The sequence below is a fragment of the Schistocerca piceifrons genome, chromosome 7 (genome assembly GCF_021461385.2).
Source record: "Schistocerca piceifrons isolate TAMUIC-IGC-003096 chromosome 7, iqSchPice1.1, whole genome shotgun sequence".
Taxonomy (NCBI): domain Eukaryota; kingdom Metazoa; phylum Arthropoda; class Insecta; order Orthoptera; family Acrididae; genus Schistocerca; species Schistocerca piceifrons.
In genome coordinates, this window is record NC_060144.1 from 319,632,455 (window position 1) to 319,650,475 (window position 18,021).

The 18,021-nt window shown below is 40.7% G+C and overlaps 1 protein-coding gene across 1 annotated transcript in view; it reads right to left on the bottom strand.

Moving 5' to 3' along the window:
• The window catches only part of LOC124804647 (vacuolar protein sorting-associated protein 45), a 139,505-nt gene that overhangs the window by 88,962 nt on the left and 32,522 nt on the right, over positions 1-18,021 (bottom strand). Inside the window, exon 4 of the mRNA XM_047264870.1 lies at positions 17,445-17,581. Within this exon, the coding sequence (XP_047120826.1) occupies positions 17,445-17,581 (137 nt within the window). The remainder of the gene's footprint in view (positions 1-17,444; positions 17,582-18,021) is intronic.

The window sequence follows — 18,021 nt, forward strand, 5'->3', positions numbered from 1 at the left end:
TGAGAAGAGAAGGGTATCGCCCAAGTCTCCACCACTTGTTTCTGATGGAAGAAGGCAGGGCGACAGTGGGAGGAGCTCAAAATCTCTGCAAAATGGCAACCCAAGGTGATGGAGATAGTAATAGGGTCCACTATCACATCATCTGCTACTGTCAAGCCAGAAATTGGGGGATGGATCTTGGTCCCAGAGATCCGTTGGAGGTTGGCCCACACAACGGAAGAGGGAGTGGAACTGTTAAAATAACTAGCGAATGAAATCCAGCTAACTTTTTTGCTATCCCGAAGAATGCAACGACTCTGTGCACACAATTATTTATAATTAATGCACTTTGCCACTGTAGGATGACAGTTAAAAATGTGGAGGGCACATAGCTACGCGTGAATTGCGTGGCGGCACGCCTCAGCCCACCAAGGGACCAGAACTCGGCACGGTAAAGAGGAAGTGCGAGGAATGGAATGTTCTGCGGCAGTAAAGATGATGTTTTTAGGATATTCTACCTAGTCATCACAACTGGGGAAATGTTGTTCGTCGAAGGTTGCCAGGGAGGAGTAAAGCCTCCAGTCGGCGTTAGTAAGCTGCCTTTTGGGTGTGCACTTCAGTGGGGTAGGAGTCTGCAAACAGATAGCAAGTGGGATATGATTGCTCGAGTATGTGTCAGAGAGAACGGGCTGAGACGATGGGCAAGCTTGGCAGTGGAGAAGGATAAGTCCAAATGGGAATAGGTGTGCAAGGAGTGTGCAAGGAATGTGGGTGCCCATGTGTTATGGTAGATGAGGTTAAGTTGATTGAAAGGTCAGCCCAGAAGACACCTCTCGGACAGGTTCTGGGAGAACCAAAGGCGATGGTGCGCTCTAATGTCACCGAGCAGCAGAAAGTGTGAGGCGGGGCTACCCAATAACCTGGAGGAAGTCTGCCCTGGTGACATCAAATTACAGAGGGATGTAAACACCGCAAAGGGAAAAGGTCAAATGAGGGAAGAAAAGGTGAACTGCAACAGCTTGAACACGGTTAGTCAGGTAGATGGGTTGACTCAATGTCATTCCACATGAGCAGCACGACTCCCCCACGACAGGGAATGTCGTCCTTGGAGGGTAGGTCAAAACAGACCAGGAAGAAATGCAGGAGCTCAGAACAGTCATGAGGATGCAATTTTGTTTCCTGCATGCAGAGAACAAGATGACATTGCAATTGTAAGAGCAGTCTGATTAAAGGCCACGAAGGTTCTATTGAAGGAGAGTCATAACGAGGAAAGGGAAGGAGGGAAAAAATGAAGGGGTGTCACCTCAGTGGCTACCGAGTGCCAGCCTTCAAAGACTCCCTGCTACAGGGTGCAGAGGCTGGAAGATCCTGCTGCACGAGATCTACAGAGGCGTCAGCATTCTCCCTCTGTCGGTCTGCAGGGCAGAAAAATGTTTGGCGGTGCGCACTGGTGATACGGAGGTCAGCCAGGAGAGGGTATCACGTGGTGACACCGTTGAAGAGGATCTTTGAGTTGGCAAAGGAGAAAACTGTTTGCCTTTGTTTGACTTCTTGAAGTCTTTCTAGTTGGCAGAGGAAGATTCAAATGTTTGTTGGCTGGAGGGACATAGGAAGTTGTCACAGGGGTGTTTCTTCTGCCCTTTCTGGCCTGCCGGTAATGTAGCAGGTGACTTCGTCCCAGGAGGCAAATGTTTGGTGGCTTGTTGCACAGCTGGATGAGGAGATGGCGATGCTACCATGAAACTGGGCAATTTCACAACCACAGTGCTGAATCTGAGGTCATATACCAGTGTGGCCATGTCCTTCATGGAGAGAGATGTAGCAAGAACAGTACTGTAAATGCCAGATGGTAGAACACAGTGTTTGTGACTAGCCAATCACTTGCGGGCGACAGGGTAAGGCACTTTTTTCTTTACCGGATCTCCTGGACAGCCTATTCATGGAGATACACAGGACAATCTCGAGAGGTGGTGGCATGGTCACCACGATCACCATTGCAGTTGATACAGCGGGGAGAAGGGGATGGACAATCAACCTCGTGTGCATCCCTACCACAGGTTATATGTTTGGCCAGGTGTCGACAAGACATTAGAGAGTAGCAGCGCATCTGGTTCAGAATGTAACGTTGGACTGTGATAACTTTATAGCCTGCTTTGATCTTGGACAGGAGCACCACTCTATCAAAGGTGAGAAAAAGAGTGCGTGTGGGAACTAAGAGTGCATCTACCTTTTTCATCACCTGATGGACAGCAATGACACCCTGATCAGAGAGGTACATTTGGACTTCTGCCTCAGTTAGACCATCAAGCACCCTAGCGTAAATAACACCATGAGAAGAATTCAGAGTTCTATGGGCCTCAACACGAACGGGATAGCCATAGAGAAGCGAAGCGGCAAGCAGTAGTTGTGCTTGAGAATCAGAAATAGTCTCCAAAAGCAAAGTGCCATTGCATAAACAAGAGCAGGATTTTACAGGGCCGGCAACCGCATCAACACCTTTCTGAATAAGAAATGAATTTATCATTGTAAAGAACTGACCATCTTCCGTACGTGAAACCATGAGGAACCGTGGTGGAACTGGGAGGGTCTTTGAATCATTAGTCTCATTCTGTTTACGTTTGGTAGACGTGGAGTGATTGGTTATTGGCTCATTGTGAGAAAATCTCCCATGATTGCCAGCGTCTCCAATGGCGCGCTCCTTCGAACTGCCTCCCCCCCCCCCCCCCCCATCAAAGGGTGGCTCACCCTCTTTAGGTTGTTGTCCACACCTCAGGTCACACCTCCTGAAATCCTGACAGAGGGACCAATCGGCAATTTGGGATGGTAGCAGCTCAGGCAATCATCCCTCCCTGGGCCTGGCCTGTACCAGAGGGTACGTGCGAACTCTACTTTTGATCCGGGGCCGGGAATTATGCATTACCTGGTCACCTGTTACACTTCAGATGTGTGGGCCAGCCTTCAGGAGTTCACAGGAAGGAAGAAGAAAAAGGGAAGCTTCAAACGCCAAAGCGGAGGAAGGATAGGAGAAGGTGAATGAAGAAAGGTAGGTGTGTGTGTGTGTGTGTGTGTGTGTGTGTGTGTGTGTGTGTGTGTGTGTGTACCAGCTCGAATTGCTAAAAGCTTGTTCAGAGTAGTACAGTAATTGAAACACTTTATGATATAAAAAGGAATGATGAAATCATCATTGACGAGCCTCAGTGATTTTTCTGGCATTTCTTTTTCATTATCAATGCTCAATAGTTTACGCTAAACAACATGACTGAGTGGCATGGGAATGGTCATGACCCGTGTAAGGAATCTATACGCTCTTAGTTCCTGAGTGACCTAAGAACGTACATCAGTCAAAATTAAAAAACTGCAATATGTATGTACGTTAATATGTGGTAATGTAATAATAAGAACATAATGCATTTGTGTTCGTTCTTTTTTCCATGTTTCTTTTCATCCACTATAAGTCATTGCTGTGTATACTGCAGAAACACATCCAAATTGCTTTCAGAAATCCATCCACTATTAAGCAAACAAAATAGGCCATATCACGACAGCACCTCTCACTGGCTATGGCTTGTTGGACTGAGTTTTGCATGACGTCAAGGCTTCTTTCTTTCTGTCAATCTGCTGTGTTTCATCTTGTCATAAAGGAAGATTGTAACTGGAGTTAGTCATATTCACACTCTGATAATTTACAAGTATCAGCCCATGTGTTTAATGTATTAAACCGATGAAACTGAAGAATATATATTGAATTGCGAAAACTTTCTTTGTGTGGAATAGTAAATTTATTTATTGAATATTAGCTAAAATTTATGTGGAAATTACCCTTAAAAAGTTTGATAGGGGAAAACATTCCAACAAGAGAATAAAAAAGAGTGATTACATTACCCTATGTTTTAACTGGTTTGGACTGCTGAGGACCAGATGAAACATCTTACCTGTAAATCCCCTTCTTTCTTTTCTTCTTTCTTTCCAATAATTTTCCATTCTTTCCCAACATTTCTCTCTTCTTTCTTCTGTCAATATTGCACCAGTCTTCTTACTATTACTCTGAACTTTTCTCTTTATCCTATTTCTTTCTCCATTACTTCCATTTCTCTCAGGTCTGCTTACACTTCTTTGATCCATGTCACATGTTTTTTTGTGTCTGTCAAAAGTTAAAAATCCTTTTTGTTGTTCTTTTTTCATACAGAATTTTTAGGTACCCAGATGATACAACGTTTCTCTTCATCATTGTGTCTAATATTCATTATATTCTTTCATAAACTTCTTTATTACTTCTTAACTTCCATTTTATGTTGTCATATTTTGATCTCAAGATTTTCCTACACACACATACAACTATCTACAGTGTACATTTCACCCTACAGTATTGTAGTACCACAATTTTGCATTTATGGAAAGAGATTTCTTGTTATACAGCTTTTTTCGTCAATTGAAAAGCAACTTCCATTTTTCTTGCCATTGCTAAGTTAGCTTCTTTGTCCAAAACATTTGGTTGTATTATTTCACCTAGATATTTGAATTTTGTAGCCTATTTTAATCTTCCATAATCAGTTTCCAAGTGTTTCGGTGCCTCCTTCACATCTGTCATGACTGTGTTTCTTCAAAAGACATACATAAGCCGCCTTTTGAACCAGTCTCTTGGAACTTCTACAGATTCAGCTAAAATGGCGAGACCATCTGCAAAAGCCAATCACTTCTCAGATATCCTCTTTTCTCCCATTTAAGAGCTTTTAAATTCCGTCTTCTGTGTTCTCCTCCTTTCCCTGTGTTTACTGAAAGAGTATTTTAATGTTTACTATTTATTACAGACAATCTATGGAAAGAGTTCAGCTTCATCTTACAGACAGGCAGCTCTTGAGCTCTCAATGTGCATGAACAGCTAACACCCCACTTTATACTACTACAAAATACAAGTTTCCCCAATTTCCTCCATCAATTAGTGGAATACACCTAGCATGAGATACAAAAGATAAATATAAAATAAAGACTTCAATATGTCAATCATCATTAAGCACATTTTTTTAAAAAAATAATGTGGTCATCATGAAGCCAGTCATAACAAAAGATGAAAATTGCATAAAAAAAGGAAGTCAACTGTGACAGTACACACACAGTCTTATGATATAGTGTAAAGTGTGAAACCCAATGCAAATGGTTTGATCCTTGTAAGACATTGTGGTATGCCCATAGTATTGGGATTTTATGTACTGGAGGCCCTCCCCCCATGAACCATAGACCTTGTCGTTAGTGGGGAGGCTTGCGTGCCTCAGCGATACAGGTAGCCTTACCGTAGGTGCAACCACAACGGAGGGGTATCTCTTGAGAGGCCAGACAACGTGTGGTTCCTGAAGAGGGGCAGCAGCCTTTTCAGTAGTTGCAGTGGCAACAGTCTGGATGATTGACTGATCTGGCCTTGTAACACTAACCAAAACGCCTTGCTGTGCTGGTACTGTGAACGGTTGAAAGCAAGGGGAAACTACTGCCATAATTTTTCCCGAGGGCATGCAGCTTTACTGTATGGATAAATGATGAAGGCGTCCTCTTGGGTAAAATATTCCGAAGGTAAATCAGTCCCCCATTCGAATCTCCGGGCGGGGACTACTCCACAGGACGTCGTTATCAGGAGAAAGAAAACTGACGTTCTATGGATCGGAGCATGGAATATCAGATCCCTTAATCGGGCAGATACGTTAGAAAATTTAAAAAGGGAAATGGATAGGTTAAAGTTGGATACAGTAGGAATTAGTGAAGTTCGGTGGCATGAGGAACAAGACTTTTGGTCAGGTGAATACAGGGTTATAAATACAAAATCAAATAGGGGTAACGCAGGAGTAGGCTGAATAATGAATAAACAATAGGAATGCGGGTAAGCTACTACAAAAAGCACAGCGAAAGCATTGTTGTGGCCAAGATAGACACGAAGCACACGCCTACGACATTAGTACAAGTCTATATGCCAACTAGCTCTGCAGATGACGAAGAAATTGAAGAAATGTATGATGAAAGAAAATAAATTATTCAGATAGTGAAGGGAGACGAAAATTTAATAGTCATGGGTGATTGGAATTCGGTAGTAGGAAAAGAGAGAGAAGGAAACATAGTAGGTGAATATGGATTGGGGCTACGAAATGAAAGAGGAAGCCGCCTGGTGGAATTTTGCACAGAGCACAACGTAATCATAGCTAACACTTGGTTCAAGAATCATTAAAAGAAGGTTGTATAGATGGAAGAAGCCTGGAGATACTAAAAGGTATCAGATAGATTATATAATGATAAGACAGAGATTTAGGAACCAGGTTTTAAATTGTAAGACATTTCCAGGGGCAGATGTGGATTCTGACCACAATCTATTGGTTATGAACTGTAGATTAAAACTGAAGGAACTGCAAAAAGGTGGGAATTTAAGGAGATGGGACCTGGATAAACTGAAAGAACCAGAGGTTTTACAGAGTTTCAGGGAGAGCATAAGGGAACAACTGACAGGAATGGGGGAAAGAAATACAGTAGAAGAAGAATGGGTAGCTCTGAGGGATGAAGTAGTGAAGGCAGCAGAGGATCAAGTAGGTAAAAAGACGAGGGCTAGTAGAAATCCTTGGATGACAGAAGAAATATTGAATTTAATTGATGAAAGGAGAAAATATAAAAATGCAGTAAATGAAGCAGGCAAAAAGGAATACAAACGTCTCAAAAATGAGATTGACAGGAAGTGCAAAATAGCTAAGCAGGGATGGCTAGAGGACAAATGTAAGGATGTAGAGGCTTATCTCACTAGGGGTAAGATAGATACCGCCTACAGGAAAATTAAAGAGACCTTTGGAGAAAAGAGAAAGACTTGTATGAATATCAAGAGCTCAGATGGGAACCCAGTTCTAAGCAAAGAAGGGAATGCAGAAAGGTGGAAGGAGTATATAGAGGGTCTATACAAGGGCGAAGTACTTGAGGGCAATGTTATAGAAATGGAAGAGGATGTAGATGCAGATGAAATTGGAGATACGATACTGCGTGAAGAGTTTGATAGAGCACTGAAAGACCTAAGTTGAAACAAGGCTCGGGAGTAGACAACATTCCATCAGAACTACTGACAGCCTTGGGAGAGCCAGTCCTGACAAAACTCTACCATCTGGTGAGCAAAATGTGTGAGACGGGCGAAATACCCTCAGACTTCAAGCAGAATATAATAATTCCAATCCCAAAGAAAGCAGGTGTTGACAGATGTGAAAATTACCGAACTATCAGTTTAATAAGTCACGGCTGCAAAATACGACCCGTGAATTCTTTACAGACGGATGGAAAAACTGGTAGAAGCCGACCTTGGGGAAGATCAGTTTGGATTCTGTAGAAATATGGGAACACGTGAGGCAATACTGACCTTACGACTTATTTTAGAAGCTAGATTAAGAAAAGGCAAACCTACGTTCCTAGCATTTGTAGACATAGAGAAAGCTTTTGACAACGTTAACTGGAATACTCTCTTTCAAATTCTGAAGGTGGCAGGGGTAAAATACAGGGAGCGAAAGGCTATTTACAATTTGTACAGAAACCAGATGGCAGTTATAAGAGTCGAGGGACATGAAAGGGAAGCAGTGGTTGGGAAGGGAGTGAGACAGGGTTGTAGCCTCTCCCCGATGTTATTCAATCTGTATATTGAGCAAGCAGTAAAGGAAACAAAAGAAAAGTTCGCAGTATGTATTAAAATCCATGGAGAAGAAATAAAAACTTTGAGGTTCGCCGATGACATTGTAATTCTGTCAGAGATAGCAAAGGACTTGGAAGAGCAGTTGAACGGAATGGACAGTGTCTTGAAAGGAGGATATAAGATGAACATCAACAACAACAAAACGAGGATAATGGAATGTAGTCGAATTAAGTCGGATGATGCTGAGGGAATTATGTTAGAAAATGAGACACTTGAAGTAGTAAAGGAGTTTTGCTATTTGGTGAGCAAAATAACTGATGATGGTCGAAGTAGAGGGGACATAAAATGTAGATTGGCAATGGCAAGGAAAGCGTTTCTGAAGAAGAGAAATTTGTTAACATCGAGTATAGATTTAAGTGTCAGGTAGTCGTTTCTGAAAGTAAATGTATGGAGTGTAGCCATGTATGGAAGTAAAACATGGACGATAACTAGTTTGGACAAGAAGAGAATAGAAGCTTTCGAAATGTGGTGCTACAGAAGAATGCTGAAGATTAGATGGGTAGATCACATAACTAATGAGGTGGTACTGAATAGGACTGGGGAGAAGAGGAGTTTGTGGCACAACTTGACTAGAAGAAGGGATCGGTTGGTAGGACATGTTCTGAGGCATCAAGGGATCACCAATTTAGTATTGGAGGGCAGCGTGCAGGGTAAAAATCATAGAGGGAGACCAAGAGATGAATACAGTAAGCAGATTCAGAGGGATGTAGGCTGCAGAACGTACTGGGAGATGAAGAAGCTTGCACAGGATAGAGTAGGGTGGAGAGCTGCATCAAACTAGTCTCAGGACTGGAGACCACAACAACAACAACAACAACAACAACAACAACAACATGTACTGGAGGCATGTGCTCTTAAACACATATGATAAGACAGCCTCTGAGAAAGGCTGATTTTTTTCCCCTACCAAAAAAATACAATGTTTAGACAAGTCTCCACAAATAAAATAATGTCACTTCTACCACCATGTAATGTTGCCTCTTCCACTTTACGTATCACAATGTACTGATAATCGGGAATGGCTAGAGAACAAATGTAGGGCTGTAGAAGGATGAATAATTAGGGAAAAGATAGAGGCTGCCAATGGGAAAATTAAGGAGACCTTTGGAGAAAATAAGAGTAGCTGTATCAATATCAAGAGGTTACAAGGCACACTAGTACTAAGTATAGAATGAAAAGCTGAAAGGTGAAATGATTATATAGTGTGTCTATATAATGGAAACAAACTTGACAGTTACGTTATAGAAAGAGGAGAGGAAGCGGATGAAGATGAGATAGGAGGCACGATATTGCAAAAAGACTGAGAGCACTGAACGACTTATGTGGAAAGAAGGCCTCTGGAGTAAACAATATTCTCTCATAATTATTGAAATCCTTAGGGTAGCCAGCCATTACAAAATTATTCCACCTGGTATGCAACATATACAAGACAGGAAATACTCATCAGGAAGTCTGTAATGATTCCAAACCCACAGAGAGCTGGGGCTGCCAGGTGTTAATACTACCAAACCATCAGTTTCTAAAAGTCATGGTTTCAAAATACTGAAATTATTTACAGGTGAATGGAAATTTCGTAAAAGCCACCTTTTGTTAAGATCAGTTTGGGTTCTGAAGAAACGTAGAAACAAGAAAGCCAATACTGACCCTTTGACTTATCTTAGCAAATATGTTGAAGAGAGGCAGATCTGCATTTATAGCATTTGTAGACAGAGACAGATTTTGACAACATTGTCTGGAATGCACTATTTGAAATTCTAAAGGCAGCACATATAAAATATAGGAATTGAAAGGTTATTTACAACTTGCACAGAAAGCAGAGTGCAGTTACAAAAGTGAAAGGACGTGCAAGGAAATCAGTAGTGGAGAAGGGAATGAGACAGGTTTGTAGGCTATCCACCATTTTATACAATCTGGCAATGTCATTCAGTCACAGAAAACAAAGGACGTGGTAGAGCAGTTGAACAGAATAGATAGATTTACGTTCTGCTGGGCTCACAGCATCTTGTACATCATTATAAGCCATAATGAAAATGAAAGCTCCAAAACTAGGTGCAATTAGGTAATATATTTTTAATATTTTACACAAAACATATGTTTCAGATTACTGTCATTATCAAGTGACTCTAGTTGGAAGTGACGGCCATATTGCATTTGTAGTAACCTCTTTCTGTCATGCCGTGGTAAATGTAATATTTTTTTTAGTTACAAAACATAAAAACTACATTTTGACAGTTATTTTGACAGTTCCATATTATGTCATTCCTTCACTATGATGCTGTAGTAGTAAAGAACTGTCAAAATACAAACATAAAAAATACATTTTTGAAAGATATTTTGACGGTTCCATATTCTGTCATTTCTTCACTATGATGCTGTGTTTTTTATGTTTTGTAAGTATGAAAAATATTATACTTAGCACAACTCAGCAGAAAAAAATTGCTATAAAAGCAAAAAGGTAGCTAACTTTCAACTAGAAATCACTTGATAATGGCAGTAAGCCAAAACATGCTTGTTCTGTCAAATATTCAAAATATATTACCTTATTTCAGCCAGTTCTGGAGATTCATCTTCAGAATGGGTAGTGTCTTCAAAAAAAAAATCTGCGAAGGTAAAAGGATAGTAATGGAGTGGAGTTCAACAAAATTAAGCTGTGCTGAGGGAATTAGACCTGGGAATGAGACACTAAAACTTGTGGCTGATTTTTGCGATTTAGGCAGCAAAACAATTGGTGATGGTTAAGTAGAAAGGATATAAAATGCAGACTGGCCATAACAAGACAAGCATTTTTGAAAGGGGAATTTGTTAACATGATGGTGAAGCTCTGTATGTAAGTGAAACATGGACAATCGGCAGTTCAGACAAGAGGAGAATAGAAGATTTTGAAATGTGGTGCTACAGGAGAGTTAAAAATTAGATGGGTACACTGAACAATAAATGAAGAAGTACTGAAACAAACTGATGAAAAAATAAATTTGTGGCACAACTTGAATGAAAGAAGGGATTGGTTGATAGGACACATCCTGAGGCATCAAGGAATCTTCAAATTGGAAATGGAAGGAAGTGTGGGAGGGTAAAAATCATAGAGGGATACTAAGGGGGGAATCCACGTTCAAATGGACACAGTTTGCAACAGTTATGCAGACGAAGGGGCTTGCACACGATATACTAGAATTGAGAGCTGCATCAAACCACAAAACAGCAACAACTGAATACTGTAACTAAATAGTAATGCACTTTCCATGCTGGTGTAGAGTACAAAATAGCACTGCATACTGTAAAGTTCACTTGGATACGTGCACAGCAATGAAGCTGCTGGTGTGAATAGAATTCTCACTTGATAAAAGTTGGGATGAAACCCACACAACACATGAAATGAGTGAAATTCATTGTTCTCTTATGTGGTTACGAAGGGTAAATATGTGCTGATAGGCAGAAGACTGAACTTCACGTTTTTATGTTCTAATATGTCTATTTTTGCAACATTTAAGGTTCTTCTAGTACAATGCAGCACTTTGCAGCCTGCAGCAATGGCATGAGTTGCTTACACTAAAAGATAGCTAAACACAAAACTGTCAACTGCTTCACATCAAGTGGAGGAGAGCCTATGAAGAATCATTAATGAGTAACTGTTCAGTGAAAAACGAAAAGCATTTTGCATTTCCCTGTTGCAAGTAAGTTGTTCTGGTATTGTACAACTAAATAATTCAATTACTTTGACATCCTCATTACCAACAGCTCTGCAAAAAGTGCCAGTGTCAAAGTTTTTGGGTGTACAATAAAAAATGGACTCTTGTCTGTCAAGGATACCAAGCTGGACTCCAGTTGAGAAACTTTAGCACTCTACCCACAGCGGCTATTATTTCTAACCTCACATCAGATCTGTGAACTGTTCATTTATGTGTTTGCCAAAATTTGTTTCTATCATTGTATCCCAGGAGTTGACATTTCTGTGCTGTCCTTGCTACCATGTAAGGACCAAGATATGAAAGTCATGAATTCTGGTTTATGTGGTACCAGAATTTGTTAAATTCCATTAAAAATCTCTGATAGCAATAACTGGATTTTGGTGTCTTGAGAGTTCAAAATCAGAGAGAGGAAAAGACAGGTGGATGGGTTGGCAGAGAGCGGCACACACTGAGGGTGATAGGATGTGAACTCTCTACTAACGCACCAACCAGTCTTTTTCTCTTCTCTGTTCCTCTCCTTCTCCACTCCCAGTCTCCCGGTCCCCCTCTCCTCCCCCCTCCCCCTCCCCTGTACCCCAAGGCCTCCAAGGTTGCACCTGGCAGCCTTATCCGGACACCATCAATCCCTCCATGCTCGGCAGGCAGTGCCAACTTCCTGACTTCTCTCCCTCCATTCACATCCTGCTATCCCTTCCCCTTTTGTTCAATACTGGTGTTTTGTGGCTGGAGCCACATATATGGTCATGTGTGTGTGAGGTGTGCTTGTTTGTGCACTTGTGTAGGTGTTTGTGTGATTGTGTAGGTGTTTTCCTTTTCCTTTCTGAAGAAAGCTTTGGCCACAAGCTCATTGGGTAACAGTATTTTCAGTGTGGCTTTCTGCAACGTGTCATCTTTATGATGAGTAGCAACACATCATTTTCATAATATTGTTGATATTCCAACCTGGACTTTCAAACTGAAGTATCAGTCAGTCTTGCCACAATCAGAAAGTATCTAATCAATATATTTAAGATGACAATAATTTTCACTGTCCTAGTTTACTATCAGTTTAAGGGGAGTTAGAACAGAAAAAAAAATTTTTTTTCACATTTTCGGATTTTTATCTCATTATAAAATTTGCAATTTTCCGAATAAAATTATATATATACATCACTTATAAACTCACATGGGAAGTATTTTTTTTTTTTTAATATAATCTACACTGGTTGAAAATGTTAAAATTTTTATGTGCATTACTTCAAGATCTAATAAAATCTGTAATTTTCTATATAGAAGGCTGTGGGTTGCTGAGTTATAAAGGTCATGTCCAGAAGAGGATTGATACCATCTTGAGGAAGTTGAAACAAAGTTTGAGAGACAAGAAACTTCCTGATCGTAAAACCATAAGAGACAGGCTGACAGATAATATGACTGATGAACTACAGCAGTATTATGGGATGGCCATTAGAAATAATACTTAGGATTTGTTGAAAATGAAGCAGGCAACCGATGAAAAACCAGTCCACCACATTTGCCCTCCTGGACCTGATTCATGGTGCAATTACTGCAATGCTCAGTACTCAAACAGTTCATGCAGCCATAAACATTCCATCACAGCAGCAGTCATGGATATCACAAAACCTATTTACAGAGACCTGTCAAATCCTGAATTACTGAAGAAGTGTCTGCATGGTCAGACTCAAAATCTCAATGAGTTATTAAATAATCTTATATGAACTCGCTTACCAAGCAATGTTTTTGTTGGAATTAAGACACTAAGGTGGGAGGTCAGTGATACTGTTATTGTTTTTAATGATGGCAACATTGGTAGGGTGAAAGTGCTACAGCATATGGGAATTAATCCTGGAGCAAACTGCATCAGTGAACGGACGGACAAGGTTTGCATCGATAAAGTAGAGTATGAAGCACAGTTGGCCACTAAGGAGTTCAGAAAGAAGGAAAAACTTGGAAAAAGATCAAGAGGATGATATACAGTATGGTGCTGGGTGCTTCTGAGTGACTAAAAATAAAAATAATTAAGCTTATATTAAGTGAGTTACAGTATTTTGAAACTTTAGAAGCTCAGAAACCACTTTGAGTATTGTTGTTGTTGTGGTCTTCAGTCCTGAGACTGGTGTGATGCAGCTCCCCATGCTACTCTATCCTGTGCAAGCTTCTTCATCTCCCTACTGCAGCCTACATCCTTCTGAATCTGCTTAGTGTATTCATCTCTTGGTCTCCCTCTACGATTTTTACCCTCCACGCTGCCCTCCAATACTAAATTGGTGATCCCTCGATGTCTCAGAACATGTCCTACCAACCGATCCCCTCTTCTAGTCAAGTTGTGCCACAAGCTCCTCTTCTCCCCAATTCTATTCAGTACCTAATCTTCAGCATTCTTCTGTAGCACCACATTTCGAAAGCTTCTATTCTCTTCTTGTCTAAACTATTTATCGTCCACGTTTCACTTCCATACATGGCTACACTCCATACATATACTTTCAGAAACAACTTCCTGACACTTAAATCTACACTCGATGTTAACAAATTTTTCTTCTTCAGAAACGCTTTCCTTGCCACTGCCAGTCTACATTTTATATCCTCTCTACTTCGACCATCATCAGTTATTTTGCTCCCCCAAATAGCAAAACTCCTTTACTACTTTAAGTGTCTCATTTCCTAATCTAATTCCCTCAGCATCACCCGACTTAATTCGACTACATTCCATTATCCTCGTTTTGTTTTTGTTGATGTTCATCTTATATCCTCCTTTCACGACACTGTCCATTCCGTTCAACGGCTCTTCCAAGTCCTTTGCTGTCTCTGACAGAATTACAATGTCATCGGCGAACCTCAAAGTTTTTATTTCTTCTCCATGGATTTTAATACATACTCCGAACTTCTCTTTTGTTTCCTTTATTGCTTGCTCAATATACAGATTGAATAACATCGGGGATAGGCTACAACCCTGTCTCACTCCCTTCCCAACCACTGCTTCCCTTTCATACCTATCGACTCTTATAATTGCCATCTGCTTTCTGTACAAACTGTAAATAGCCTTTCACTCCCTATATTTTACCCCTGCCACCTACAGAATTTGAAATCAACATTGTCAAAAGCTTTCTCTACGTCTACAAATGCTAGAAACGTAGGTTTGCCTTTCCTTAATCTTTCTTCTAAGATAAGTCGTAAGGTCAGTATTGCCTCACGTGTTCCAACATTTCTACGAAATCCAAACTGATCTTCCCCGAGGTCAGCATCTATCAGTTTTTCCATTTGTCTGTAAAGAATTCGCGTTGGTATTTTGCAGCTGTGACTTATTAAACTGACAGTTCGGTAATTTTCACATCTGTCAACACCTGCTTTCTTTGGGATTGGAATTATTATATTCTTCTTGAAGTCTGAGGGTATTTCACCTGTCTCACACATTTTGCTCACCAGATGGTAGAGTTTTGTCAGGACTGGCTCTCCCAAGGCCGTCAGTAGTTCTAATGGAATGTTGTCTACTCCGGGGGCCTTGTTTCGACTCAGGTCTTTCAGTGCTCTGTCAAACTCTTCACGCAGTATCGTATCTCCCATTTCATCTTCATCTACATCCTCTTTCATTTCCATAATATTGTCCTCAAGTACATCGCCCTTGTATAGACCGTCTATATACTCCTTCCACCTTTCTGCCTTCCCTTCTTTGCTTAGAACTGGGTTTCCATCAAAGCTCTTGATATTCATGCAAGTGGTTCTCCTTTCTCCAAAGGTCTCTTTAAGTTTCCTGCACGCAGTATCTATTATACCCCTAGTGAGACAAGCCTCTACATCCTTACATTTGTCCTCTAGCTTTGCCTGCTTAGCCATTTTGCACTTCCTGTCGATATCATTTTTGAGACGTTTGTATTCCTTTTTGCCTGATTCATTTACTGCATTTTTTATATTTTCTCCTTTCATCAATTAAATTCAATATTTCTTCTGTTACCCAAGGGTTTCTACTAGCTCTCATCTTTTTACCTATTTGATCCTGTGCTGCCTTCACTATTTCATCCCTCAAAGTTACCCATTCTTCTTCTACTGTATTTCTTTCCCCCATTCCTGTCAATTGTTCCCTTATGCTCTCCCTGAAACTCTGTACAACCTCTGGTTCTTTCAGTTTATCCAGGTCCCATCTCCTTAAATTCCCACCTTTTTGCAGTTTCTTCAGTTTTAATCTACAGTTCATAACCAAACGATTGTGGTCAGAGTCCACATCTGCCCCTGGAAATGTCTTACAATTTAAAACCTGGTTCCTTAATCTCTGTCTTACCATTATATAATCTATCTGATACCTTTTAGTATCTCCAGGGTTCTTCCATGTATACAACGTTCTTTCATGATTCTTAAACCAAGTGTTAGCTATGATTAAGTTATGCTCTGTGCAGGATTCTACCAGGCGGCTTCCTCTTTCATTTCTTATCCCCAATCCATATTCACCTACTATGTTTCCTTCTCTCCCTTTCCCTTCGCTTGAATTCCAGTCACCCATGACTATTAAATTTTCATCTCCCTTCACTATCTGAATAATTTCTTTTATCTCATCAAACATTTCATCAATTTCTTCGTCATCTGCAGAGCTGGTTGGCATATAAACTTGTACTACTGTAGTAGTTGTGGGCTTCGTGTCTATCTTGGCCACAATAATGCATTCACTACGCTGTTTGTAGTAGCTTAGCCATATTCCTATTTTTTTTATTCATTATTAAACCTACTCCTGCATTACCCCTATTTGATTTTGTATTTATAACCCTGTATTCACCTGACCAAAAGTCTTGTTCCTCATGCCACCGAACTTCATTAATTCCCACTATATCTAACTTTAACCTATCCATTTCCCTTTTTAAATTTTCTAACCTACCTGCCCGATTAAGGGATCTGACATTCCACGCTCCGATCCATAGAACGCCAGTTTTCTTTCTCCTGATAACGACGTCCTGTGGAGTAGTCCCCGCCCGGAGATCCAAATGGGGGACTGATTTACTTCCGGAATATTTTACCCAAGAGGACGCCTTCATCATTTATACATACAGTAAAGCTGCATGCCCTCGGGAAAAATTACGGCTGTAGTTTCCCCCTGCTTTCAGCCATTCGCAGTACCAGAACAGCAAGGCTGTTTTGGTTAGTGTTACAAGGCCAGATCAGTCAATCATCCAGACTGTTGCCCCTGCAACTACTGAAAAGGCTGTTGCCCCTCTTCAGGAACCACACGTTGTCTGGCCTCTCAACAGATACCCCTCGATAGTGGTTGCACCTACGGTACGGCTATCTGTACCGTTGAGGCACGCAAGCCTCCCCACCAACGCCAAGGTACGTGGTTCATGGGGGGCACTTTGAGTAGAGTATTCAAATTTTCAGGGAGTAATAACATACATATCCTGAGTCTACTGAACTAAAAGAAGAACATAATGTTATGTATAATTAAAATTATTTAGGGTAACATCCAAAAAAAGTACGCAAAGTTTTAACCGTGTAATTAAAAAATTTTATTTCTGAAAGCAGTGGCTGAAATGCAATTATTGTAGTTCAGTAGACTCAGAACAAACAGTTTAATGTCCTGTAAAAGTTTCATGACAATGGCTACAGTGGTTCCTGAAATACAGGGAAGCCAAACCACTAATTTAACACTCTCGGGATAGGGTGTTCCAGCTCCCCTTAACGAATATATAGTAGACAGAAAGATGATAAATCCAGCATATTACAATGAAGTGCTTAAATAGCCAAATATAAGTGTCACCCATTTTTATTTGCGAATTGCTTTCACCTCAGTTCTTCAGGACTGGTCATCACGTTTGACAATTATTGAAAGGGATTTCTGGTAAGGAATAACTGTGGCAATACAGGTCCATTCTTCTTACAGTCAAGAACTTGACCCTCAGATTAGAATGATTTCACAGCTCATATCTAATTCACAAGTTCACATTTAGGACCGTCAAAAACATTTATGCTGCAGTAGCATATGCTTACTGTTTTATATCCTTTCATGCTAAGTTTTCTTTTTTGCTTCCACCATCACCTAGGAAACATAGGAAGGAGCTACAGACACCCACACTATGGATAACCTGCATACAAAATTAATGACTCACCCTTATTTTTTCAGCTAGTCTTTTGGCCATTCTGGAAGAACTCTGGTATCGTATAAATGGACACTTCTTAAGAGACAACAAAACAGCTGTCACACCTTCCACTGTCCTCTGTAGACTGGCACTATTCCACGACACACCTGCACATTTGAAGAGAAAATTTTTAAGAAAATGAGGGGAAAACAACGCAACAGAATTACTTTGATATATAAGGGGCGTTCAAAAAGAAATGAGCCAGAGGCATAATTACAGAAACCAGTACCTGTATGTTATAAGTATGGACCTTGGCTGTTAAGACACTTGTCCCACTGTGACACAATGTGGTTAATGGCTGTCTCATAAAATTCCCGGGGCTGCAATGTTAACCAGGTCTGCATGTACAGTCAGACATTGTTGCCAGAGGTGAATTGTTTGCCCCTCAGAGCATTTTTAAGGGGACCAAAAATAGCATAATCGCAGGGAAAGAGGTCTGGACTCTATGGAGGGTGGCCGAGAATGTCCAATTTGAATTTCTGCAGGAGCGCCATGACTGTGTTGGCTGTATGAAGCTTCGCATTGTCGTGGAGCAGAATGACCCCAT